Here is a 26,446-nt window from a genome sequence, read left to right as displayed (position 1 = left end):
ATGGACCAGACAGCCCTCTTCAGCAGTGTCTCCTGTGACACACTATATAAATATATTGGCCATAACATACACTTTATTTCAAAACTCACAGGAGTTTGGGAGGAGTTTTCCCATTCATTCTTATGGGGACATGTTCAGTTTTGGTTCTGGTACTGGTCCAGATAACTTTCAGACAGAAAAACGTTTCAGCTATCAAAATGTTCAGCTTTTTAAGCCTCTTCAGCCTATTACCTTTGAGCTTTTCCTGCAAAACCTTTACCATTCATTCTTATAGTTTTATGCATTTCAGTCTAGTATTTTAAAGTATATCCAGCAGATTTTCCCAAATCACTTCAGCTGTAAGCATTCACACTGTAATTTTGCGGGAAATGCAAATGTTTCTAGTTCTCATTTGCAATACACATGTGGGTTACATTTATGCATATGTTTGTTTATAACTGTGTAATTTAAATGATTGTACGTCAGTCCAGTACTCACAAAACATGCTGTCCCAAAACAAGAGAATAACATTTCAGTTTGCTTAAGAAAATCATGTAGAATGTATGAAACATACTCTAGATGAAAGAGTAGAATATACAACATATTTCAAACTAAAAACTGTGAGTTTTCAACATTATTTATTCTTATGTTGTGGTTTGTCACAAATGAGTCAATTTAAAAACAGAGTCAATTTAATCCAAAAAGTACAAATTCTGCCCTGAAATAGCAGCATGATTGCAGAGACCTTGTTCCATCAACATTTAACTAGATTTCTCAATACATCAACTTTTTATCTTTTCAGAATTGAGACCTGTTTTATCCAAACTCTCAAGAATCAGTGAGCAGTGTTGAAGAGTCTGCTGGTGTTCAGTGGAAAGTCCCAGTTAAACCACTTGTATGTAAATGTCGCCACTTTTGAGTCCGTCGACAAGCGCAAGTGCCTGATTAGCTACTCATCATCCTCATAGAGGATTTCATCTATGAGCACATCATTGTCATCGACAGGAATTTCCTGACACAGCTGCTCTTTGAAGGCCAAGGCGATGGTGTAGGGTTTTCCTTTCGGGTGTCTGATGCAGCGCTCTAAGTAGGTGTCATAGAAGCCCTTCCCTCGTCCCAGACGCTTCCCCACCCGGTCAAACCCCAGGCCTGGCATCAAGATCAGGTCCAGCCCTCCTGTAGAACAAGAGCAGATTGTAATCAGTTGACTGACTGGAACTGCAGTCACGCATCAGCCAGAAAACAGCCAGTCGCAGCTTTGTTGAGACTCCTTCTGGACAACTTTAAACAATATCCTCAGAACGGTGAAACACAAATGTCAGCAGCATGACTTCTGTCTGTTCGACCTGTATCCATGAAGTACCTCAACAACTTGAGTCTCAATTCAGTTTGATTAGCCAGAGAAGAATCCCTACATGGTGATCCCTGGCCTTTTCTCACCAGCAGAATAATATTTTCATGTATCCAGTAAATATCTCAACATGTAGTAGTGGGCCAGGTGAGCAGAAGAGCCAGTGATCAGGTTAGAAACAGATCCCCTCACTCATTTAATCTACTGCATCTTGATGTACACAAAGTTTTCTATTTCTGTCACAAACTGTTGTGAAGGAAGAGGAAATCCTAGAGGAAGTAATGTGCATGCTCCTCGGAGAATTTTATAATTTCCACAAAAATAACCTTTAAAATTATCAATGAAAGCTAATTTTACATTTTTGTTTTAATCCTCTTTACTGACTGATTGAGAGTTTGCTTGTCAAAACACTATTTCATGGGTATCCATGGCAACGTCCCACTCCACGTCCACTTCTGTTAACTCTTCAGCAGGAGACGTGTTTGGGTCAGAACACAGAACGTGGCTGGGACTGCAGTGCAGCAAGCCTACTACCTATAGAGAGGGAAAACCACAATCATGTCGTGGCTGCAAAGAGCCGGGCCTCTACAGTGAAGCATGTGTAATCAGAATCAGGAGGAAGTGGCTGGAATCATTTGTGGAAGAGTTTGCACGATGCACCTCTCTCCTTATTGCTTTTGGTACAAATAATAGGTGAAGACATGTGACACAGAGGATGATTGTGTATGCTGCTGGATTTATGTGGAACTGGAGTGAACACTGCCACCCCTGAGGATCAGGTGTCAACAACGCAAATTGGGTTTACAGGAGCCACAAAAAAAATCTTAAGGAGAGAGAATGTGATTATTAATGGGATGGAGTATAATCAAAAAACAATTACTAAGACAATGAATAAACATAATATATGATGACTGTGACACAAACAAATAGCGGACAGATGTTGTGGTGTGTTTGGGTTCAGAAAACTTGGATTTAAACATGCCCATCAATGAACTGCAAAATTACTACAAGCTGCAACTGAACATTTGTTTCTTTTGTGAGGACAATCATTTGTGTTCGGCTGCCCTTACCTCAGTACCAGCACCTTCTCTGTACACTCAACACTATGTCCACCTCCACCTGCTCCACTGACTGTGGTGCCTTGTGTATGTTTTGTGCACATGTGATTTGTCCTATTTTGCTGGAAGAGGTCACTGTGAACCTCGGATTTTTTTGGACAAAAACAAAGGGGACGAGGGAAACAATTAATGGAAGTGGCACATGGCCTCCCTTTTATTTGATCCTCACATGGCTCCGATCAGGCGGTCAGTCGATGGCACTGTGTGTTGTGTTGTGGCAGCCCAGGTTGCTCTGATAGCATCCTTCAGCTCGTCTGTGTTGTGGGTCTATTGTCTCATCTACCTCTTGGTAACACCCCATAGATTCTCTATGTGGTTCAGTAACACCATGGTCAGCAAATCAGTTACTAGTAGTTTGGCGCTGTGGGCAGGTGACGAAACTACCTGCCAAAGTTCCTGTTGTCCAGCATGGTGCTGGTGGTATAATGCTGCGGGGCCGTCTCGCTGCCAATGGATCTGCTGCTCTAAAGAAAGTACGTGGAATAATTAATAAGTATTTTCTCCAAATACGTCAGGAAAACCTAAAATCATCAGCCGAAGATTGGCTCTTGGGTGCAGTTGGGTGTCCAACAGGACAATGATCCCAAACACACATCAGAGCTGGTAAATGAATGGCTGACTCAGGCTGGAACTGCAGTTCTGAATGACCCTCACAAAGTCCTGACTTAAACCCCTTCGAGAACAAGTGGACTGTGCTGAAGAAACAAGTATGTGCCAGGAGTCGATGTACATTTTTCACCACTGCTGTAGTGTTGCTACTGTATTTATTTAGAGCAGCAGCCTTTCATTGGTTGAGTCAGATCAATGTTGGCATTGGCACTGAAATCCACTGTCATGAAAATGTGATTATAAATTCAAAGATGTCTTTATGATGACCGACATGAAAAGGAGCATGAAATGAAAGTGTTATATATAGATTTCTATTGGGTAACAATATTTAATGGAAATGTTAATGGAGAATAAGGATGAAATAAAACCTCAGAAGAATTTGTTAAGATAATTTATATTTAGTTCATCAATAAATTGAACCCTAATGATCTATTCATTTTCCTGCCCTATCAAAAGTCACATATAAATCATTGCTTTATTGAGTTAAAATTGGCTTGTTCTGGTAATTGTCACATTCAGATGATGGCGTTGTAAATAAGAATACAGTGTGATCCTTGCAAATTTGCACCAAACGTACTGGGAGACCATAAAGCTCCCATACAGCGGAGCAGCAACACTGCAGGAGCTTCACTAACCTCGCTAGACAGACCAGCATGCTGCAGCTGATAAAACACAACCTGCACTATAGAATTCCTGCTCTGTGTTTCAGTGTAAGACATGAATACAGATTGGAGACTAACTGTTTGGGTCACAGGGTCTGCTGCACTGAAGAAGATGCACGCCGATCCGTAAATACAATACCAAACATTTTGGGATGAACATCTGTTCCTTTATTCTTATTCATTTATTTAAAATGATCCACGGAGATCCTGTTAATATGTTCATATCACTGACATACATAAACAGGAGCAATGCTTCTCCACTTCCTACCACTGTGCAAAAATGAGGCCATAATATCCCAGACACAACCAGTGCCAGTTTCGACTGGTGACAGCACTGGGAGTGTGCACAGCAGTGAGTACAGCGTGTACACCTGCTCCACTCAGTCACAAGGTGGACTCTCTGTCGGTCATAACGTCTCCGCCCCATTTCATAGCTTCAAATAACTTATCAGAATTAAATCTATAAGTAAAAGGAACACTTGCACATCAAACATCAGCGTAATAAGAATGACCTAAAGCACAAACCATCTTTTGGGAACATTTAGGAGACGTGTGTCTTGATTTACAGCCCGATGCACATGGCTTACTGATAAATAATATAAGATTTAAGCTGTTTATTCATTTTGGCATCGTTTTATTGCATACATAATAACCAGCCCTGTCAGACATCACTTTACGATCTAGCACACATGCAGATTCAGCTAAAGACAATGGTCAGTAGCTTTCTAGTTTCTGAATTTGAATATGATAAAGAGCCGTGGTGCATGTAGTCAGTCATCAGCTTTGTGATCATACCTGATCCTCTAGTGCTTTGGTACATGCAGCGGTCAGGGGAACACACAGTTTGGGTAAGTGACCAAGCCATTGACGACAGGAGGAAAACCTCACTGGAGAACAACAGCTCTATCTGCTGGTGAATCTATGTCATTTTTTTCTGGATCACACATCAGAAATGCAGCTGATTAAATCAGAGTTTTAAAATCACATGACAACTGTGGCGAGGCTGTATGTGACAGTGAGAGTCCATGTTAGGATCAGAACAGTGTTGAGCTGTGCAGGCTGAACACACCGTTACAGCATCTGCAATTTACAAGACTGAAAGAACAGTAGTAAAAAACTCCCTACATGGCACTGGATTTAGAATTGACTCCTGATTATGTTTTCTTGAATATGTTTCTTCATAAAAAGAAGACAGGGCCGAGTGCACATAAAATACCTGAACATTAGTCCACCATAGAGACAACATCCACAGCTATCTGACAGGCTTTTATGTTTCATGAGGAGTGCCCAGTATATATTCTTTGTAACCAGTCCCAGCCAGTGTAAGTGGAATAATTGAAAGGGGTCAGAAAAGTGCTGAAAGCCAATATGCTGCTGCACATGGTCTGAATGAGCCCTGTTAATATACTCAAGGAATCTTTACAACCAGATTCAATTATTTTGTTTATTTCAGTTGGCACTATGGTGGTTAAGAAATGCCCCTGCTGAGATAAAGATGGTTCAGCTGCATGGTGTGGTGAGTTCAATTTGTTTCTGCAAATAAGGCTTCTTTATAAGGCTTTAAGTGGAATAATGTTTCATGTCATTACCTGCTTGTACTAATCACCTGAGCTCTCTCGCCTCCTGCCTCCTGCCTGAGCTTTGGCAAATTAACATAATTAACTGTCCAGTCAGCGTTTCTGGCTGAAGTGTGAAGCAGAGAGTACAGGACTTTCTGTGGTGGACATTAGGAAGCAGAGAGGGAATCCTCAGTGCAGTGCTTCTGTTGTGTTTAGTCTCTTCAGGAGTTCTGCTGTGGGATAAACATTATTGCTTTGTCTCATTTGGCCTCAGTTGAAACCCAAAATGTACCCAAACTGGCAACATAGTCTCTTCTAGCAGTAATGAGCATTCTATCATCATTTCATCCCTGACCATTTTTACAGTGCTGGTAAAAACAGCACAATGTGAACAAACACTCATCTTTTCAAAAATACTCAGCAAATGTCAATGTAATCGAGCAAGCTTACATTAGAGGGCTTATTATGCTGAACTAAACATGTCTGATGCTACAGTTGATGGGCTGTAGGGATGGATGAGGGACGCTCTGCTGTGATTAGCTGTTAAACCATCAGTAGCTTATACTTTAACAACTAATCAGTGTTAAAAAGTTTCCAACATGATTTCCTCTGTGTCCAACAGCACTCAATACTCTCGTGTTGCGTCTGTGTGGGTTACAAACGGTAGTGACGCAGTGAATGACCAGCTGTACTTTCCCCAGAGAGAATCTTCTTCAGCTAGCCGAGCATGTTACAGCTGTGTCTCACAAGGCACAGGCTCCAATCCTCATCTCTGGTGTGTGCACATGCTCACCTGAAGCCAACGCTTCCTCTCGGCTGGTGTCATCTTGAGCTGGCTGCTGTATGTTCCAGGATGTCAGAGGCAGCGTCTCCATGTCCTGCAGACTGTTGAGCCTCAACATGTCCATGTGGCTGCTGCTGCTCTCGTATCTGGGAATGAAGCAGCTTTTGCCACATTTAAACACATCTTTGATGATTTCCTCAGTGCGCACTTCATCGTCCATGCTGAGAAACACTGCAATCCGCTTACAGGACACATACTTGGGATGTCTGAACAGCTAAAAGAAAATACAGAAACGTAGAGTCAGTAATATGAACACGACGGGTCAATTATAAATCCTCCATGACTGATTCACAAATAGCAAGGCTTCATTCTGCTCTGTACATAACCGGTAATGGCTTCTCCTCAGAGAATGTGAAGGAGCTGAAATAATAGTCAACTAGCGGATCGACAGAAAAATACAAAAATATATCAAAAATATCAAACATCTAAACATATATATATATATATCTAAACATATTATATATAATATATATATATATATATATATATATATATATATATATATATATATATATATATATATATATATATATATATATATTTTTTTGTGGTTTGGTGTTTTTTGTTTTTTTTTTTTTTTTTTTTTTTTTTTTTTTTTTTTTTTTTTTTTTTTTTGTTTAAATAAGGCGCCTGTGTATCCATCAGAGTGAGACAGCAAAGTGTGAGTATGAGTGAGGGGGTTATCATGTCATCATCATTAGTTCACCTGTAATAGTATACAGCTTACTCCCAAACAGGTAATTAATGGGTATTAATGGTAATTAGTTACACATGTGTTTTCTCTGCTATGAGCAGACACAGAAGTCTCTCCCTCCTGAAAGTGGACGTGAGCAGATGGCAGCAGCAGGGGGCACTGACAGAAGGAAGACAGTTGCCAACAGTGTGAACAGGAAGTCACAGAAACACTCGCATCTCATTGGATTAGTCCCTGTAAGGTGCAGCACATCTTAGATACCCAAGATCCACATGATCTCTGATGTCCTGGCAGGTCGTGAACAAGGATGACAAAATGTGCCAACTTCAGAGCTGCTTTGATTATCAGCAGCTGTGTTGTCGGTCAGGTGGTGACTTTAGGAAGGATAGTCGGGACACATGTATCTGTTCGTCATGGTTTATAAAACACACTGCAGTCCAGCCCCTCTCCACTCTGAAAGCCCTGGTCAGTTATTTTGTGGTGCCTGTTTATAAGAGGTATTACTGTAACACAGGGCAAGAACAGGATTCAGAATAAAAGCACAGACCTATGAAGGCAGTGTGCAGTTTAACATGAATTCAATCAGTCAGTCTGATGATTTAATTAAAGATTAATTAATTAATTACTTAAGTGATTAATCAATTGAGCATTCAAGGAATTCATTCATTGATTATTTAATTAATTTTACCAGCCTAATTCTGATCACACTGAGGCATCTCAGCTGTGTGAATTATCAGTCCAATGTAAAATATGAAAACAGTATCAGGAGCTCCTGATGAGGAATTTCAAAATAAAAGCCCACTTAATGGTCAAATATTTCTAATATTTCCCTTTAAATTCAGATTGATATTGGAAGGAAACTTCCTGTTTCCACAGTCACATGTTAATTGGTAATGACGTCCTCATCCTCAGAGAGTCACTCATATAATAGCAGGAAATTCTGACACTGAATTTCAAAATGAAAGCCCTCTGAAATGCAGATGTGGTTTAAATGAATATAATTATAATGTATATATTAAACTGCGTTCATAGGTCTGTGCTTTTTTAAAATTCAGATCTTGCACTGCATTACCGTAATATCTCCTATATACGGGCCCCACACAATAACCGGGTCGGTCTGTCGGAGTGCTGTCGGGCTGCAGGCTGTCTGAGGACGGGCTGCACGTCACACAGGCTGGACCGGAACACAGTGAGCACCGCGGTCACACTGTTAGTTACCGCAGGTAGGAGACGTTTTATGGGGGTTTGCGTCGACGTTCAGTCTCGTTTCTAAAGCGCAGAGTAGCACGTGCTCAGGTAGGATCAGGTTAGCTAACGGCTCGGTGTTCGTCTCTCACCTTCTGGGACACCAACACAGACTGGCGCCGCTTCTCCTCCACACTCAGCGCTGAAACCCTCCGCTTGATTTCCCTCCTTAAAGCCTGCTTGGCTGCTCGCATGGCGGCCATTCTGCCTCCGGTCGCTCACTGTGGACGTGTCTGCTTCGGTCCTCTGACTGGACCGAGCTGGACATGTACTGTTCTGTCTCTACACAAGTTAAACATTGACGAGTGTGTAAACACATGACAGGCGGATGGTCTCAAGGCTACATGGACCCACGTGAGGCGCAGGCTCCGCCCACGACTGTGATGTCACAAGCGTGCCGGAAGTTGAAGGTCCAGTCTCCAAATCCTCTCGGAACCGGTCTGTTCACAGCATTGAAAGGAAGTCTTTCTTTCTTTCAGCTGTCCAATCTAATATTATCTTAGCTTGTGAAATGTTAATGTAAACTAAACAAAGTAACTATACTTGATTTAGCTATACAGGCTATCAACTAGTTCCCTTGACTGAGAACCTTCATCAACAACAACACACGTAGTTCTGTGTAGCAGAACCTGTCGTCTGTCCTCAGTGGGTGGAAGTCGGGCAAAGAAAGAAGAAATTCCTTCTTCTTTTCTTTGTCTTAAAACATTTAGCCTCATAATGAAACCAAAACGCAACATAAACACAGATGGAAGTTCAGTGTGAAGTTTCAGAGCCTGTCTTCACAAACGTCCTGAGAATGATCTCGGAGAGCTCTTAACTTAGTCTGGAAGCTTCTAGCAGGGAGGCCGATCTTAAGACTGATTAAGGAAACTTCTTAGGTAAAGTTTATGGACTCTTTATTACGCTCTGTGCAAAGTGGTGTGAGGATCTCATCCCTTTCCCCAGTGAAGACGAGTGCTGCTGTGTAATATGGGTCAGGTCCTGGCACACCTGGCTCTGACGGGGTGGGACACGACACGCGGGTTGGATTGATTTATGTTCGGCCCAAAACATACCTCAGAGTCCAAATGCCAACTCTTTGTGCACTGCACTGCACTTTGCACCCAGATTATCCACCATTTAACTATAAAATGAACCTGCACGGCTGAAACACACGAGTACACTGCACTTCGGAGCTGGCACGGTAATAACAATGTAGAAAAAGATCATAGAATCTAGTCTTTACTAAAATAGGGTGTCATAATGAATATTGTTTTTATTTAATGAACATCTGTGTTGGATACATTAGAATAGTTATGGACAGAGCACACTGGTGAGGAGTGTTATATGTTAGGAGGGCGCCATCAGTCAGTGTTGGGAGAATATTTCTCCTTCCTCCTTGTTTTGCCACAGTTCTCTCCTCTGACTGAGAAACTCCTCCCCACTCCTAACAGATCTCCAGGAGGATGATTGAGGAGTTGTTAGTACTAAGATGCTTCATAAATACAGCCAAAGATACCAGGAAATTATGAAGGTTCCATTTGTGAATAAAAAAAACATTGTAATAATGGATTATTAAAGTTTCATTGCTTTTTTACCAAGTGTTTTATCAAGTGTGTAAACTGTGCTCCTCCTCCTCCTCCTCCTCCTCCTCCTCCTCCTCCTCCTCCTCCTCCTCCTCCTTCTTCTGCTCAGACTTTTGAAAGGGATGATGGATTTAAAAATGCAGATAGTTTTTTTTGGTTTCAACATGTAGTCATTTTTTGAGGGATGAAGCCGATAAGACTTGATACAGTATTTGAAAGGGTTCTCACTGAATGAATGAGTGACTATTGAACCGCATCCCTAAATTTGAAACTGTGATCTCAAATAGTCTGATGCAGAATCCCCCCCTCCCTCCAGATTGTCGTGGGAGATGTGTGTGACAGTACTGACCTGCACACTTCAACACTTCTCTCCCCTCGAGGCGCTGCAGACCAGCCCGAGCTCCTCTGCTCTGTTGTGCAGGCCGTGGTGTCTGTGGACGCCCACGATTCATGTGTTCACAACAGAAACTGACTTAGAAGAAGCTGAAAGAAACACAACATGTCTGAATTCCTATTACAGTTGAGCTCAGCCGACTGTGAGTGTTTCTAAATGTAACGGAGCATGATGTGACATTGATTGCTTAATTATCATGCAGTACACCTGTATACTAATTAACAGTATCTGTATCTCTATCACAACAGGTCGGTGCTGAAGGGATGGGCCAATATAAGGGCCATTCACCAGATGCCCACAGCCAATAACAAACAAGTGCTAAATCAATTCAAAGCTGCACAATAAACATCAGATATTTGTACAAAGTCTTCATTTAGAACTATCACCCAGTATGGTTGCAGCCAAAGGTTCAGGGTTATGTCTTGATCTAAACATGAACCATTCTTAAACACTTTAACAATCTGGGCCTTTCTCTCAACTTTCCTCACAATTTTGCTTAGTCATTTACCGGCTGGTTTGCATTAACTTTCAGAGGTCTGGTTGAGGGTGGATTCGACAGGCAGCACGTGATTGGCTGTGCAGAGGGAGGCGGGCCTATCCAAAGTTAAACATCTGGAAGTGCTTTCTGCTGCTGCTGCTCAGTACCTCAGTACCTCAGCACAGTTGAGAGGAAAACCACTGCCAAAGAGAAGATGTCGTTCATAAAAGTAGATCCAGCGTCTGATTTCTCCTTCCACAACCTCCCATATGGAGTATTCTCCACAACTGACAATGTAAGTACACTTTTCATTTTCTTCTAGGCTTGCAAACAGACAAAACAGAGCTCCTCGCTGACACATCCAGTGTTGTCACATCAGACACAATGAGGACTCGTGTTTCAAAATAAAACCTTCATTGATTTGGTTATGGCATGTCTATCAGGGTGTTTCTGTTCATAGTCACAATCACAGTTTGTATATACTGATGTGTGTGTGTGTGTGTGTGTGTGTGTGTGTGTGTGTGTGTGTGTGTGTGTGTGTGTGTGTGTGTGTGTGTGTGTGTGTGTGGCAGGTATGAGTGCAGTGATGATCTCAGGCCTGACATGATAAAGTCACTTGGAATCAGTGAAAATCTGATATCCAGTCAAACAGCATTAATAGAATGTAATACGATACACAACTTTAAAGGTAGAAAACAAATTTGTGTAACTGCAAAAAGTACCCCAACATGACAAGTTGTGGGCAGCAGTGGTTTAGGAGCGTGATTTGAGTCCCCGGCTCCCCAAGCTGCACACCAGTGCATCCTTGAGAAAGATACTGAACCCCAAATCACTGTTGATGAGCATGTTGGCACCTTGCATGGCAGCTTCTGCCATCTATGTATGAATGTGCATGTAGGCTGTCGGTCAGTAGGCTGTAAAAATGCCATTAATAAATGAAAAGTCCATTTACACAGGCTGACATGTGGCTTGCTGGATGAAACATTTTGAGGGAACATATTTAGAACCAATAGGTAAATACAGGGTGGTGGAAGTGAACTGTAGATAATCAGATAATCAGAGTGTGCTTTATTTCCTCAGGCCAGGCATCGCATTGGTGTTGCCATTGGAGACCAGATACTGGACCTCAGTGTGATCAAGTCTTTGTTTCGAGGGCCTGTGGTTTCCAAACATCAGGATGTCTTTGACCAGGTAAGTTTAATTACTAGCAGTAATCAGGGAAAAGGAACCCTGACTCAGTTTATCTTATTATCAGATGTGCTGTGCAACATGGTGGAGCGTCACAGTAATATCATCATACTACAGGCTGACATCACCTATATGCAGCAAACAAAAACCGTTTCAAGATGTAGCTGGAAAATTTCCAGAACCGAATGAAAAACAGGCTCAGTAGGTATCAGACAATCAGCGCAGTACAGATATCTACTGTAAAATAAAACACAGCCAGTGAAAAGTATGAAACTTCACTTGATTTTAAAGAATCATAAACAATGGAGGGTAATAAAACATCTTTGAGTTTTTGGTATTTGTGCAATGAATATCAACACTTTCACATTATAAAGTTTATCCATCAGCAAGTTATAATCCTGCCTGGGAAAGTCTACAGTCAATATAACCCAAACATTTTCTTTTTAGCTCTGAAGCTCTGAAACGACTTTAATACTACACAGAACTACATTAATACTACACAGAACTACATTAATACTACACAGAACGACATTAATACTACGCAGAACTACATTAATACTACACAGAACTACATTAATACTACACAGAACGACATTAATACTACGCAGAACTACATTAATACTACACAGAGCTACATTAATACTACACAGAACTACACTGATGCTACATAAATCTACATTAAAACTACCTAACACTTATTAGTGAATGAATGTTGCCAAGTGTCTTTAGGGTCTGTTGGTGTTCAGGACATTTGAACCCAGTCCAGTGAAATCTGAGTGATTGGTGAAGTTTAGAATACACAGAAATGCTGAAAATTAGCTCTGAGGGCCAAACTTCAAGTATTTAGATTACAGCTGTGGAGATGGATTTAATAAAGTTGCAACGTTTTTGCGAGAAAATCCATGACATGAACCGAGAGAAGTTCTGGATTTTGGGTGAGTTGGCATGGCATGACCCACTTGCCAGACTGCAGTAGTCATGAGGCCCTGGAGTACAGACTGACATGTCAAACACATCCATTTGAAAAAACAAACACCAACCGTAGAACAATGAACTCCAGAGCACTGTAAACGCCTCACATGTGCACACCAGCCAGGCTGAACCAGGTTATAAACACTACTGATCATGTGAACACTGAGCAGCAGGGACATAGAACTATTTGTGATATATTTAGGTATATGGGTGAGTCACGGACACTGGAAGGAACGGGCCGCCATGTTTGGACACCCAGTTTTCCTATTTCTCATGTTGTGTGCTTACAGAATATTTTTTTTAGTTTAGAATATATAAACTGATTGTAGGAAGGGCTGCTTTATGAATCATATCTTTTTCCCCTACAAGCCCACGCTGAATGCTTTCATGGATCTTGGTTACGAGGCCTGGAGGGAGGCCAGGAGGACCTTGCAGGTGTTGCTGTCAGCCAATGAGAGCACGCTGAGGGATGACATCAGCCTTCGGAGCAGGTCAGTCTGTACATACACAGTGTGTAGGGCACAGTCTTCATCAGGCTACTGCTCTCTGTGGTTATGCTTTGCTCACAGCTCAGTCAGGGAGGTCACAGCAGGTCATAGTTAAAGGTTACTGTGACAGCAGACCGGTGAACAGGTCTGGGATGTTCTGCGACGTAGAGTTTTATATGTTCTCTGAATAAAGTAAACCTGGCAGTAAGTATTAACTGACTCAAAGTTTCGGCTATCAATTAGTCAGACTGGCTAAGCTGGTTAGGCTAACATTAGCCATGTTAGCTAAGGCTAGCTCTTTCACTGACTTTGAGTAGTTTAGATGCAGAAATGTAACATATTACTTGACTGTCATATCACAAGCATCCCACGTGTCCCTACTGTCTATATGCATACACCCCAACAACATAACATGTAACATTATTTAAGATATGTTAAGTTGGCATTGTCAGTTAGACTTATCAAATGTATACATTTACAGCAGTACTGGTAACACCAGCCCAATGGCATTATATTTGCATATTGATCAGGGGATTGTGCTCATCTGACTTTAAACTGATAAAAAGTGTGCAGATGATTGTTTAAATAAAAATGCTCGATGCAACAGTAAATTCAAGGTCATCACTTAAGTCTAATACAATCTCTGTGGTTATTAGAAAACCTGTGTTAAACACAGAAAAAAGTCACTTTAGACTAAATAACATTCATTTGATATTCAGTTCCAATCACTGACTTGTAAAGCTGCTTTTGTTTGGTTCAGTGCCCTCTGAAGCATGAATAAATAAATACTTAATTAATTTAAACAAAGTCATGCCAAATGTTCTTGAAATAATTCCTTGGAGTGGAAAGCTAGTCTTCAAATGTCTAAAAGGCTTGTAGTCTTCTCTGTTGGCTGGCTGGTTGTAGGCCCTGTCTTGAGACAGATCATTTCACCAGAGGTTTTTTGTGTCTCTTTCCTTGTCTTGGCAGAGCATTTGTCCATCAGAGTGCAGCGACCATGCACCTTCCTGCAGACATCGGTGAGCTTCTCTTCAGGGTTTAAACTCTGTCACAGCTGTTTGTTTCATCAGAGGTCACCCCGTCAGCAAACGGCAGGTTGCATCCATCCAGAGATGGAAACTCCTCCCTGGCGTCAGCTCCAAAATGGAGGCCCCATCACACCCCATGAATAATGCATTTGGCTGAGTTAGTGGGGCTTTCCCTTGTCTCACATCTCACCTTTTTACATCTAGAGACTGTTTAATTCGGCTGTGTTAATTGTCACTCTGTGTTAATGTCAACAGCTGTCAGAGGTGTAATTTCTGCTGAGATAGTTGACTTTCTAAAACCCCAGTTTTAAACATGATGTTTAACATTTTACAATACGCTTTCACTCTCTTTAACTCTGAAACTTTATCTACAGTGTAGGTGGCCTTGGATTGTTATCATGTACTCACAAAAAAGTCTGCAAAATGAGCAAATGCTTCCTGGGTTGTGCTTGCACCCAAAACCGGGAAAATCATTTATTTTTTGGACCTGGACATCTTTATTGTAACTAAGAAACATGGATCAGAAAAAAAAACACACCAAGTAGACTAAAGTAGACTGTAGATAGATGTGTCCATATACTTTTGACCACATGGGTTAAACGATCAATCATCATCAGTCTTAAATGTGGCAATGAAAACATTAGTTTCCTTTTGTTCTACTTGCAACACAATGAAAAGCACAATGACAGCCGGGTAGCTATTGGCTTGTTTCCCTGTAGGTGTAAATGTATTGGTGTGAATGTGAGGTATCTCAGCACCAGGGGGCACTGTTGAACAACAGATTATATTGTATGGCTTGGCTCATTTGTTCAGGTTTGTGCTGATAGTCTTCACTAATTAAAGAAGCGCACAGGCAATAGATCTGAACATTTCGGCCTGCCCCTCCTCTGAACTGTCCTCTCTGTTTTTTTCACAGGCGATTACACCGACTTCTACTCCTCCAGAGATCACGCCACCAACGTTGGCATCATGTTCCGTGGGAAGGAGAATGCTCTGATGCCAAACTGGTACTCTCTCAGTAACAGTAGCAGTAAACACTAACAGCTGTTGATAGATTGAACAAAGGGCTCACTGAGAGGCCTTGACACACTCCCAGTGTTGGGCCAGATATTTAGACGCAGCTTGAAACAAATCGTTCAAGGCTCTCTGCAAACAGTGATCTGTGGAGGGACACCGCAAGGTTTCTCTAATTGATTTGGGCCTCAGAGCGTCGGCGTGCATTTAAACTGTGGGAGCATCCACGCAGCACAGGCAGCCTTCATTTACTCCCAGGCCCTCGTGGGAGGAATGCTAAGGTGGCTCAGGGCGTCTCCGTCTCCTGCTGAGTCTGACACGCCGCTCTCTGGTTAAGCAGCTGATTGGCAGGCTGCGTTCCCGCTGTCAGAATCTCTCCCTGTGTCAAATTTCAGGAATCATAAGTTTATAGCAGTAGTTCTTTGAAGATGGACCAAAATGTTGTGCATTATACCTAAAGAAACCACTTTATCTTGGGCTACTGTGTCCTCATTTAGCTTATTTGGTCCCTGTCTTTTTTTGGACCTGATCCAAAATATTTTTGAAAAAAAAAAACAAATCCAATGCATGGTTTGTTTTCAGAAAAAGGGCTTTAAGGGATTTTAATCCAATAAAAAAACTATCCCATAAAGCAGCGGACCTAAAAAGTCTCAAACTTAGAGAACAGCAACACTGTCTGCAGCACTGTGTGTAAAATGTTTTTCACTATGGGATTGTTTTCCAATTCTTCTCATGGCCTCACTGCCTTTATGAAGCTGCCACTGGGAACACCAAACACTGTCAGACACTTTTAAATTGCACACCTTTTGAGATTCACATTTTAAACCAGCTGCAAAATCCAAGTATTAAATGAAAATGGGAAGACATTGTTGCAATGCACTGTGGCTCCCTTTGGCTTTAAGGAACTTCATAGCACATTAAAGATCATAACATAGGTTGTTCTCAGTAGAACCACTGTACACCACCTGCTCACCCTTAAATGCTCAGTTAGTCACTGCAGAGGAGTATTTCACAGCTAAAGAAACATATAGTTCCCTCAGGAGACGGTTGAGACCAAAAAAAAAAAAAACAGAGCTGAAAGAGAATTTATATTGGAGTCAGAACTGACAGGTAGCTAGAAACATAAATGAATTAAGATGTTGTTGTGTACCGATGTCACTGTGGTGCTGACAGGTGTTCTGTTCTGCAGGTTGAGGCTTCCAGTGGGATACCACGGTAGAGCATCATCAGTGGTCGTTTCTGGGACCCCCATTCGCCGGCCCTCAGGCCAGATGAGACCTGACCAGAGTAAGAGCTTTATGTTTACCAGCATCAGGATCTATTGTTCACATCATTCATATGACAATTTAAATCTTTGCTCATCACGTAGGAGTTAAACTTTGTCACAAACACATTCTCAATACTCAAATGCTTCATATTCCTCAAACATCATTTTCTCTTGTCACGATGCCTACAGTACCCACAATGCAACATAGCCATGGCTAATGTAGCCTCATCAATCTATTGTACATGATGTATTATCAGGTGACATTCATGAGTTTAGCTACGCTGTCAGATTTATTGTGATGGCTCCAACCATCTCCAACCTGTTGGTCCTGTAAAACCTTCCACAATCACAATGTTCCATGTGTCATCCTGATAACTCTGCTGGCTGGTAATGGGCAGGTACACTGACTTTGTATTTTATATACTTTATATTCATTAAGATATGCGTAATGTGGAAGGTGTGGCTTGTGGATAAGACCCAGCAGCAGCTGGCAGCATTTTGTCTGTGAAGAGGCTGTGATGAACCCACTGTTACACTTCCTTCCCCACACATCACAAAGCGCCTCAGATTTCATGGTTGTTGAAGATAAATTCTGAGCTTAAAGGAAAGTCAATATTGACTTGATAGTAGACACAAATTCCCTGTGTGTAAGTGTTTGAACAGATTTTACTGAGTTTAACCTTTCTTGGCTTTTTTTCTGCCCTTAGCCAAACCTCCCGTGTTTGGCCCGTCCAAGCAGTTGGACATTGAGCTGGAGATGGTGAGTTTAGTGTTTACTTCATCTAATCAACTGTATGCTTGTAATGTTTGAATAGATGGTGAAATAACCTAATTTCAACATCTGGGTGGCCTGAGAGAAGGCCTGAGTTGCCCTTCTCTGCTGCCCTGTGTTAGTCCATGTGATCTTCAGTGTTACTGCTGTTACATTTGCTCCTTCCTCTGATCAGGCCTTCTTCGTTGGAGGACAGACTCAGCTTGGGGAGCCCATTCCCATCAGCAGAGCCCATGAACACATCTTTGGCATGGTACTCATGAATGACTGGAGTGGTAAGAACATCTGCACAACACATCACATCAAACCAACATCTTCCTTGTTGTATGAGTCCTCCCCCTGTATACACTATATTGCCAAAAGTATTCACTCACCCATCCAAGAATGTTCCAATCACTTCCATGGCCACAGGTGTATAAAAGCAGCACCTGGGCATGCAGACTGTTTCTACAAACATCTGTGAAAGAATGGTTCGCTCTCAGGAGCTCAGTGAATTCCAGCATGGTACTGTGATAGGATGCTACCTGTGCAATAAGTCCAGTCATGAAGTTTCCTTGCTTCTAAATATTCCACAGTCAGCTGTCAGTGGTATTATAACAAAGTGGAAATAGTTGCCAGGAGAACGGTACTTGTCTGACTTCATTGTGCCAAGTGTAAAGTTTGGTGGAGGGGGATTATGGTGTGGGGTTGTTCTTCAGGAGCTGGGCTTGGTCCCTTAGTTCCAGTGAAAGGAGCTCTGAATGCTTCAGCACACCAAGAGATGCTGCACAGTTCCAGCTCACAGCTCTGTGGGAACAGTTTGGGGATGGTCCTTCCTGCTCCAACATGACTGTACACCAGTGCACAAAGCAGGTCCATAAAGACATGAGGAGAGAGTTTGGTGTGGATGAACTTGACTGGTGGGCACACAGTCCTGACCTCATCCTGATGGAACACCTTTGTGATGAATTAGAGTGCAGACTGAGAGCCAGGCCTTCCTGTCCAACATCAGTCTGTGACCTCACAAATGAGCTTCTGGAAGAATGGTCAAAAATTCCCATAAACACTCCTAAACCTTGTGAAAAGCCTTCGCAGAAGAGTTGAAGCTGTTGTAGCTGCAAAGGGACCGACGTCATATTAAACCCTGTGGATCAATAATGCGATGTCACTTAAGTTCATATGTGAGTCAAGGCATGTGACAGAATACTTTGGCAGTATAGTGTATATCCTTAAGCCCTTTGTGAACCACCTTTTGCCTAAAGTGTGAAGTGTATTCCCTGTGTGTCCCCAACATGTGAAGCCCCCCAACAACACACTGGGACATGTCACATGCTTCTCCAATCATGGAAAATGACTAGAAAATGTGAAAAAGCTACTAACACCTGCTGTAAAGCAGACATGTAACATGCAGGACTGATATAATTATTGAGACATTAAGACATGTCAGTATCAAATCAACAGCACTAATTATCAGTGACATTTCACTTAGAAGCACACATGTTCCTGAATCTGGCTCTGCATTATACATGTTGATGCAGTCACTTCAGATGTAGTCAGATGGAGATGGTTTTAGATTAAATGGCAGACTCAGTCCTCATCAGAACATAAGTGGAATATGTATTATTGATTTAGCTGGAAGTCTGTGGGGAGGATGTTGCTCTGTGACTGTCAGTCTCTCTGATATCTCCCTTCCTGCTGCCTCAGTCATGCTGTAGCCAAACACTTCACTCCCTCTGCCACAGAATTAACTTACAATCAGCATCACAATAAAACATCAGTATAATCAGAAAAATATGATTTGGTGTTGTTTTAGGGTGAGCCTATTTCCTTGTCTCATGTCCTTTGACAAACCCGGATTATTAGGAGTTTTAAATATTTAACCTCAATAAACATTTTTTTTTTACATGCTTCAGTGTCCCGGCCCTCAGAGTATTAGATCGTTTAGATAAAACCCTTGGGCTCGCAGTGAACGACATATTGATTTAGAACTGTCAGAACTGTGGTGAGATAACACAATTAAACAGTTTGTCTTTTTGACATGGACTTTCTCAGAAACACCACACTGGATCCTCCTGCATAACTCTCCAGCAAGCTGTGAGGAACAGAGGTCATGTGATGTCAGACTGATTTTACACTCCAGTCATTATACCATATGTCTGAGGGCAGTAATGGCTCAAACCTAATACACTCTGAGAGAGCAGTCAGATGTGAACCATCTGGAGGACTGATGACTTGAAATTAAGTCTATCTGAGCTTAAAATAAAAAAAAAAACTGCTGCGCTTAACTTAAAACAAAATGTTCATTTAAAGCCTGTTAAGATCAGTTCTGGAGCTGCTCAGATGTCTGCACTCCTAGAAGTCAACTAGAACCATAAAGGGTTCTTCAGCTTGTTCCCATAGGAGAACCCTTTTGGAACCCTTATTTCTGAGAGTGTATTTGAAGACCTAGAAATAAAATTAGCAGCCAACTATTTTTCTGCAGAACTGCTTTGAAGGTTACATACAGTTGCTTTAAAAAGCACACCTAAAAAGAATCATGAATTTAAATAAGAGAGTATTGAAAACCAAGATTAGATCACTATAGAACTACACCACCAGACTGAACATCCACTTCAAAACACCTTAAGACAATTATGAATGAATAAAAACTTCATGTAGAACCTGCCAACTCACTCCATAAATCAGTAAGACTGGGTTTGTATGATCAGACAAAACCCAAAGTTGGGTGAAGGTATCACTGCTCAGGATCAATAATACATTATCAGAAGCAATATAGAACTGTTATAGCTGTTGAAAACAACAAGGTGCCCATTATCAGGAATAATGGTGGACGGGGAGGCCGGACCTGTGTGATGTGCACAGTCCATTCATTCCTGATTATGGACACCTCGAAGGGCATTATCCCACTGTTACCATGGTCACTTGCAAAATATTTAGACAATGAATGTTTATTTTCATCAGTTTTGTGATTAAATCATGAAGTTCGTGACAAGCCATGACTGTGTTGCCTTGGCAGCACCTGAGAGTTTGACTAATAGCTGGAACAGTCATTACAATCCCACCAGGTTCTTATGTCATGGAAACATTGTTCACTGTCGTCTCAGCTGTTAGCCAGAGAGCTAACGTTATACTAGCAAGACTGTAAGTGTTGTAATAAGATATTAAGGCCTTTTTTGTTTTTATTCATCATTTTCCTTTTTTTTTTTATTTCTAACTCGGAGGTGTCTGCAGGCACTCAGTCAGACACAGGCATGATGCAGATGAACTAAGAATGGTGACTGCCGGTCTCACTGGGGCTGCTGGAGGAGCTCCACAGTTGTGTACATCAGAAGTTCACTGACACACTGCAGAATAGAGAATAAATGTAATCACTATCGCCATCCTCCTGATTTTCACAGCTGCTCAGGTCAATTTGATGGCACTCTGTAATCTACTGTACTGCCTGAAGCTCTCGTGCCCTGCCACAGCCTGCCTGGCTGTGATTTATCGGGTCATTTCAAGCATACAGCGAGTGGCATTTCAACACAACAGCTACTTTTTATTTTTATTTTTTTAGTCCTTTGGCACAGTGCACATTAGCCCTTTGTGAAGAAAGCACAGAAGCTAGTGCTGCTTTATGGCCCACGACAGAGTGAAGTGTGAGATGGAATACATTAAGCTCTCTGTCTGCATCAGCTTCCATATAACTGCATGGCTCATACAGTATGTGGAGTACAGCAGGCCCACTCATGTACTGCACATGAGTTCCTTATTTTAGAAAGACTATATTTGTTAATCACACATTCTCCCCCTACAAGCGGCTCTTTGAAACAGTTTTTGGACCTAATAAAACAAATTAAATCTTAATATTGTCTGGTCTGTGTGGATCAGGCTGCTGCTGGAAAACACGACGGTCATTTTGTGTGTGAGCATGTGAGTGCGTGTACCTGCTCAGTGTGGTTATCTCTCAGAGCCGTGGTTCGTTAACACCTCTGCCTGCTGGCATTTATCAAACCTCATAAACAACCTGAGTTGTATGTCAGGCTCAGAGACACAGAAGTGTTTGCTTTCTGAGGCTGTGGCTGAAATACGTCTGCGTGATCTGAATATAATAAGCATCAAACGTTTCATGATCTGTCCTTGAAGACATTGTATTTTGACATTTCAGGTTACTGAAACTGTGTTTTGATTCAATACATACAGTCTACAGATGTACTAGATTACTAGATTACTACATTCATTAGACATTCATCAGAAAATGAAACCAGAAGTTCCAAAACATTTGAATTTAATCTAAATTGTGGAGTTATTGTTTTGCCTTCAAAATGGCATGCACAGTCCATCATAGTTGAGCACAGAGTCTTTTGTGAGCCCAGTTGTTTTTTTCTCACCAAAGCACAGTGTGAGAGATTTTTCAGTCGGTGACATTTCTGCTGAATGTGCAGCGTGAAAGCAAACTGACATTGCTTTCATTTTGTACTTGCTGAAGCCCTCAGGAGATCAGGCTGAGCAGAGTTCACTACACTCTCTGTGAATATTTACCGGCCAAATGTTCTACCATTCGACTGCACGCTAAGTTAAATGCCTTCCTCATCTCCCCCTTTGTTCTCAGTGGTTTAATTGAATAATAATTTCTAAAAGGCTCACAGTGGGTGAGGGAGGGCTCGGCCAATGAGCCGTGTCTGTTTGTGAGGACAGATGAAGATACAGACTGGCATTAAAGCTCTAACAGTAAAAGATGATCTCACTGTTGCTCCATTAGCTTCACAGCAGAGGAGATATATAACATGTGGCTGTAGAGAGATTCTGGCATCGCTCAGCATGTTCAATTTACAACTGTGTCCCGTGTTCCATACTCGATACACACTGTACACAGTTTGAGCCACAACCAAATACAACCTCATATTTCAGACATACAGGTGCAACTTCCTGTGCAGATCCACAGCTAGTTCAGTCTGCTGCCATTTGTATAGGACCTGTAGGACTGAGTGTCTCAGTGGATTTAAAGGCCCAGTGTGTAGGATTGAGGAAGATCTACTGGTAAAATATATGTTAGCATAAGCATTCTCAACTCTTGTGTTTAGGGTCCTGTGAACTGTTGTCAGTTGTTTCTGTCACAAAGCGCAGGCTCATGTTTTACTTTAGGCTAGTTGCAGTTGAATTGCCTCTTGAACAAATGTTACATGACTGCAAGACAATGGAATATTTTTTAACTCTGCTTTCCATTTACAAAGTGAATGTTCTGACGAGAAATTGCAGCAGTCACTCACTAACTCTGACTTACTTCCCTGTCTTTGGAGCATCATTCAGTCTTTGTATCTGCAAAGTGATACAACATTTGAGTTAAAAAGTTCTGTGTCGTCATATCGTTTGTGTTTGTTTTCCTTGCTTTGCAGAAGGGTTACAGTGATTCCTGTCAGTTTAGAGTGTACATTTATTTAACAAACTTTGAAGATTCTCTGGCATTAGCTGACAATATCTTATCTGCATTTACAGAACCTTAACCTGCAGTAACGTTTGTGTTCACTCTCAGCCAGGGACATCCAGGCGTGGGAGTATGTTCCTCTGGGTCCTTTCCTGGGGAAGAACTTCGGGACTTCCATCTCACCGTGGGTCGTCCCCATGGAGGCGCTGTTACCCTTTGCAGAGCCCAATGCCATCCAGGTCAGTAGGGGGCTAAAGCAGTAAAGAGAGGCTCAATCCCAGGTCAGCAAGTGACTTTGTGTACTCTGTCCCTGGAGCCTGCCCATCAGACTGCTCGCAGGCCTAACAAAGGATTGACAGACGCTACATTTGCATCAGTTGTTACCTGCGAGTCCATAACCCGAGTCTTTAGTTCTGTTTTAAATTAAAGCAAATTGTTTGAGCGAAGGCAGTTTTCCTATCGCAGGTCTTCAGGCAGTTTTACAGACATGTCTTTATTCCTCTCAGCTGACTGTCTGCCCACACACAACAGCTGACTACCTGCATAAAACATGCTGACAAGTAGTTAAAGGTTGTACAGTCACTTTGTTTAGAGCTGAGACCACACAGCGACTTTCACTTGTCTGTTGTTTCTTAGAATTATGGCAATGGTAAAACAGAGCAAAAGTATTCCAGATTTTTTCTAAAGGAACGCGGGGAGAGTACTGTATGTTTTAGGGCTCCATGTATGCACATTATGATTTTTGGTAAAGAAAGCAAAAATGACTTGGGTGTTGTTATTGTGGTCATTCATTTAGTTATGTATAATTAAGCTTATCTAATTATGTTTGTGTAATTTGTGTTTGGCCTGTCCCTCCAGGATCCTGAGCCCCTCCCCTACCTGCAGCACCCTGACCCCTACACCTTCAACATTAACCTGTCCGTGTCAATAAAAGGTACCGTCCACAAGATCACCATGATCTGTCACGCTCTCACATTCACACACGGCCACACACACTCAAAGTCCTGCTGATTATTCATTCATGATTATTATTTTGATGTCTCTCTCTCTCTCTCTCTTCAGCTTTTGCCTCAACACAGTTAACAGTTGTATCTCAGCAGCTCTGTGATCGTGTCTTTCAGTGAGTAAAGTAACTTTGTGCTGTGTGCTCTTCAAGGACAGGGCATGGCAGAGGCAGCAACCATCTGCAGGTCCAACTTTAAGGTGAGAACCTTGTGTGCTGCCTGGCAGGACCCACTGTAACACTACAGCACAGCACAGTTGCTGTTGGTATGTTAATAGTACAAATATGAATAATCTGTTGATTAGACTTTCAGTTAACATGTTAGCTTCCTAGTGTATAAAATGATGTTCTTCACAGTCTAAACCAGAGATTTTCAGTTTTTACATTGTTCACTATGATATGAGGCAGCTACATTTAGATCTGTTTTCTTGATAACTGAATGAAACGACTCAGTGGCAGTTGGCAGTTGGTTTTCTGTGTTTTCTGTTTGAGAGAAAATCGGAGCTGAGTGTGTTTGACTGGTATCCATACATTTTGTTCAGTGTCTCCCACTTCACCTTTGGTCCATTCCTTTTGTTTGGTCATTCTGACAGAGTCAGTAGGTGGTTGTGTGTTCGATTCCCTTTGAGACACCAAGGGACCAGTTTACCCTTGTTGTGATTTGTACAGTGTGCTGTTAGTTGGCTGACCTGTGACCCCTGTCCTTCAGGTTTAGCTCTCTGGCCTGATTTCTGGCCTGTGTTGCGTTTTTGTGACCGACTGTCACTAAATATTACCTGAAATGCAATTTTGGTCCTCTTTGTAATTACTTGCACTAATTGCATGGTCTGACAGTAAAGTTCACTTGGACTTGGACTTCTGAATAACGGTCATATTTCTCCTTTGATTACTAATAATGTGGTTAACACACATCCTGCAGTGACGGGTGTGAAGATCATAGCTTGTTGATAGTGCTGCCAGCAGCACGCAGCAGTGGCAGCTCGAGCCCGCCGCCTCCTTTATGAGGATGGTGAACCAGTGTGTCGTCCTGCAGTCCGTCTCTCTTCACTCATGTTCTGTCTCTCTGTCTGGCTCCAGTACATGTACTGGACCATGAAGCAGCAGCTCAGCCATCACACAGTCAACGGCTGCAACGTCAGATCAGGAGACCTGCTGGCTTCTGGAACCATCAGTGGACCTGTGAGTGCCTGCATGTAACACAGCCTGAACATTTCATGCTTACGGTGGAACTGAATATCTTGTATGTAGTGTGAGGCAGGTCTAAAAGCATCAGAGCCCCAATGTGTAACATTTGGACTTTGATAATCTCTAGATTACCCGTCGTTCTCTTTATATGCCTCCCTAGTTTTTATTTGTTGTATACATGTACACACAGGTACTCTTGTTTAACCCCGTCTTCTTCTCTCCAGTGTAAAGCACTCTGGTTTATGTTGGACACACCATGGATCTGACCTGGAGACACATTACAAGAATACAATAATCTATCACATCAGACTCATTCAAAAGCCGCTAATCAAATCAAATGTGTGCATCAGGGCTTTAAACTTCGTAGCAACAATAAGACCGGTTTCATCATTTTTAATGTTGTGTTGTCACTAACAGATCAACAGGAATAATGTTCTTTAGCTGCATTACATGTGCAGTACATCTGTAGTGTTCTAGGCTTATACAGTATGTACTGTGTCTCATCAGGATCCAGAGAGCTTTGGCTCCATGCTGGAACTGTCATGGAGGGGATCTAAGAACATCGACCTGGGAGGAGGAGAAACCAGAACGTTTGTGAAGGACGGAGATGAAGTCACCATTACAGGTTAGACCAGGGCCTCTGCAGCGTTCTGTACCACAGGAACACTAAGTCTGTCTGATAATTCAGTTTTTGTCACCATTATTAACACATTAATGCAAACAAACAGCAGTTAATGCAGAACATCTTCCCAACTCTTAAATAACTAAATAACTTTGCATTGAACTATCAGATGAAATACATTTGGGCTGTATTTCTCCTGGCAGCACTCCTGCTCATATTTTCTTCATATTTAACACAAAAAATGGCAACAGAAGTAAACATATCAGTTTTAAAATTGCAGTCTTTTTCCATATGAATGACTTATTTAAACCTTTCACTAGACTTGCCAAGGTTCCCAGTGTTACACAGTGGTCGGGCTCACACTGGTTACATTACTTGCCCACCATCCCCGCTTTCAATTTAGACATGACAAAGACTGAAATCAATTTTTTTACTAAATAAGAAATTAATTCAGGTTAAAGTATAATTACTTAAGTAATTGTAGTAAAAAAGCGTAGTAAAAATGTTCATCACTGTGGTACATTTTAAATTTTAAAGCATCTTTAGACTACAATAAGAGGAACCTTCACGAGCACGATGCAGCTGATGACACATGACCTCTGTGATTTGTGGTGCGCTAACTTAAAACAATCATACTGACAATCATGTCCATAATCATGTGTTAATCATTATTAATGTTCCCTCTCCTCTGTCTAGGCCACTGTAAAGGAGACGGATACAGGGTGGGCTTTGGAGCCTGTGTGGGAACCATCACGCCGGCCCTGCAACACTGAAACACACTCACTGTTCACAGTGTTTCATGTGGAGCATAAATAAGTGGAGGACACAAAGTTAAACACCTACATGACCTCAGCCTGCTCTGACCGTCTCTCTCATGACAGACGACAGCTGCTGGGCCTTCCTCACACTCTCTGAGCTCTGTAGAGTCGTGCAGTTTTGTGTTACTGCTGTACCAGGATCAGTATTAATGATGTTTTGTATGTGCTGGTTCCTGATTTACAATGAAATCTTACATTTTCTATCTCA

At 41.8% G+C, this 26,446-nt stretch overlaps 2 protein-coding genes across 6 annotated transcripts; one reads left to right on the top strand and one right to left on the bottom strand.

Annotated features, from left to right (window-relative positions):
- Nucleotides 1–598: 598 nt before the first annotated feature.
- Nucleotides 599–8,295, bottom strand: mthfs (5,10-methenyltetrahydrofolate synthetase (5-formyltetrahydrofolate cyclo-ligase)). The gene is made up of 3 exons (XM_037095913.1): nt 8,154–8,295; nt 6,072–6,336; nt 599–1,155 (listed from the first exon to the last, which is right to left on the bottom strand). Exons 1-3 carry the CDS (start codon nt 8,262–8,264, stop codon nt 929–931), a joined length of 603 nt encoding a protein of 200 aa, XP_036951808.1. The 5' UTR covers nt 8,265–8,295; the 3' UTR covers nt 599–928.
- fah (fumarylacetoacetate hydrolase (fumarylacetoacetase)) lies at nt 7,888–26,446 on the top strand. Of its 5 annotated transcripts, none has more exons than XM_037095910.1 (15): nt 7,888–8,039; nt 10,553–10,793; nt 11,579–11,689; nt 13,028–13,149; nt 14,116–14,165; nt 15,091–15,181; nt 16,378–16,475; nt 17,163–17,215; nt 17,403–17,502; nt 22,719–22,849; nt 23,469–23,544; nt 23,767–23,813; nt 24,691–24,792; nt 25,306–25,423; nt 26,117–26,446. In XM_037095910.1, exons 2-15 carry the CDS (start codon nt 10,713–10,715, stop codon nt 26,191–26,193), a joined length of 1,257 nt encoding a protein of 418 aa, XP_036951805.1. In that variant the 5' UTR covers nt 7,888–8,039; nt 10,553–10,712; the 3' UTR covers nt 26,194–26,446. The 5 variants fall into 5 exon arrangements, with proteins under 5 accessions (XP_036951805.1, XP_036951806.1, XP_036951807.1 ...); XM_037095911.1 differs by lacking the exon at nt 7,888–8,039 and adding an exon at nt 8,367–8,499; XM_037095912.1 differs by lacking the exon at nt 7,888–8,039 and adding an exon at nt 9,135–9,244.

Source organism: Acanthopagrus latus, chromosome 4 (genome assembly GCF_904848185.1).
Source record: "Acanthopagrus latus isolate v.2019 chromosome 4, fAcaLat1.1, whole genome shotgun sequence".
In the NCBI taxonomy this organism is placed as follows: domain Eukaryota; kingdom Metazoa; phylum Chordata; class Actinopteri; order Spariformes; family Sparidae; genus Acanthopagrus; species Acanthopagrus latus.
This window is presented reverse-complemented; position numbering and strand designations above follow the sequence as displayed.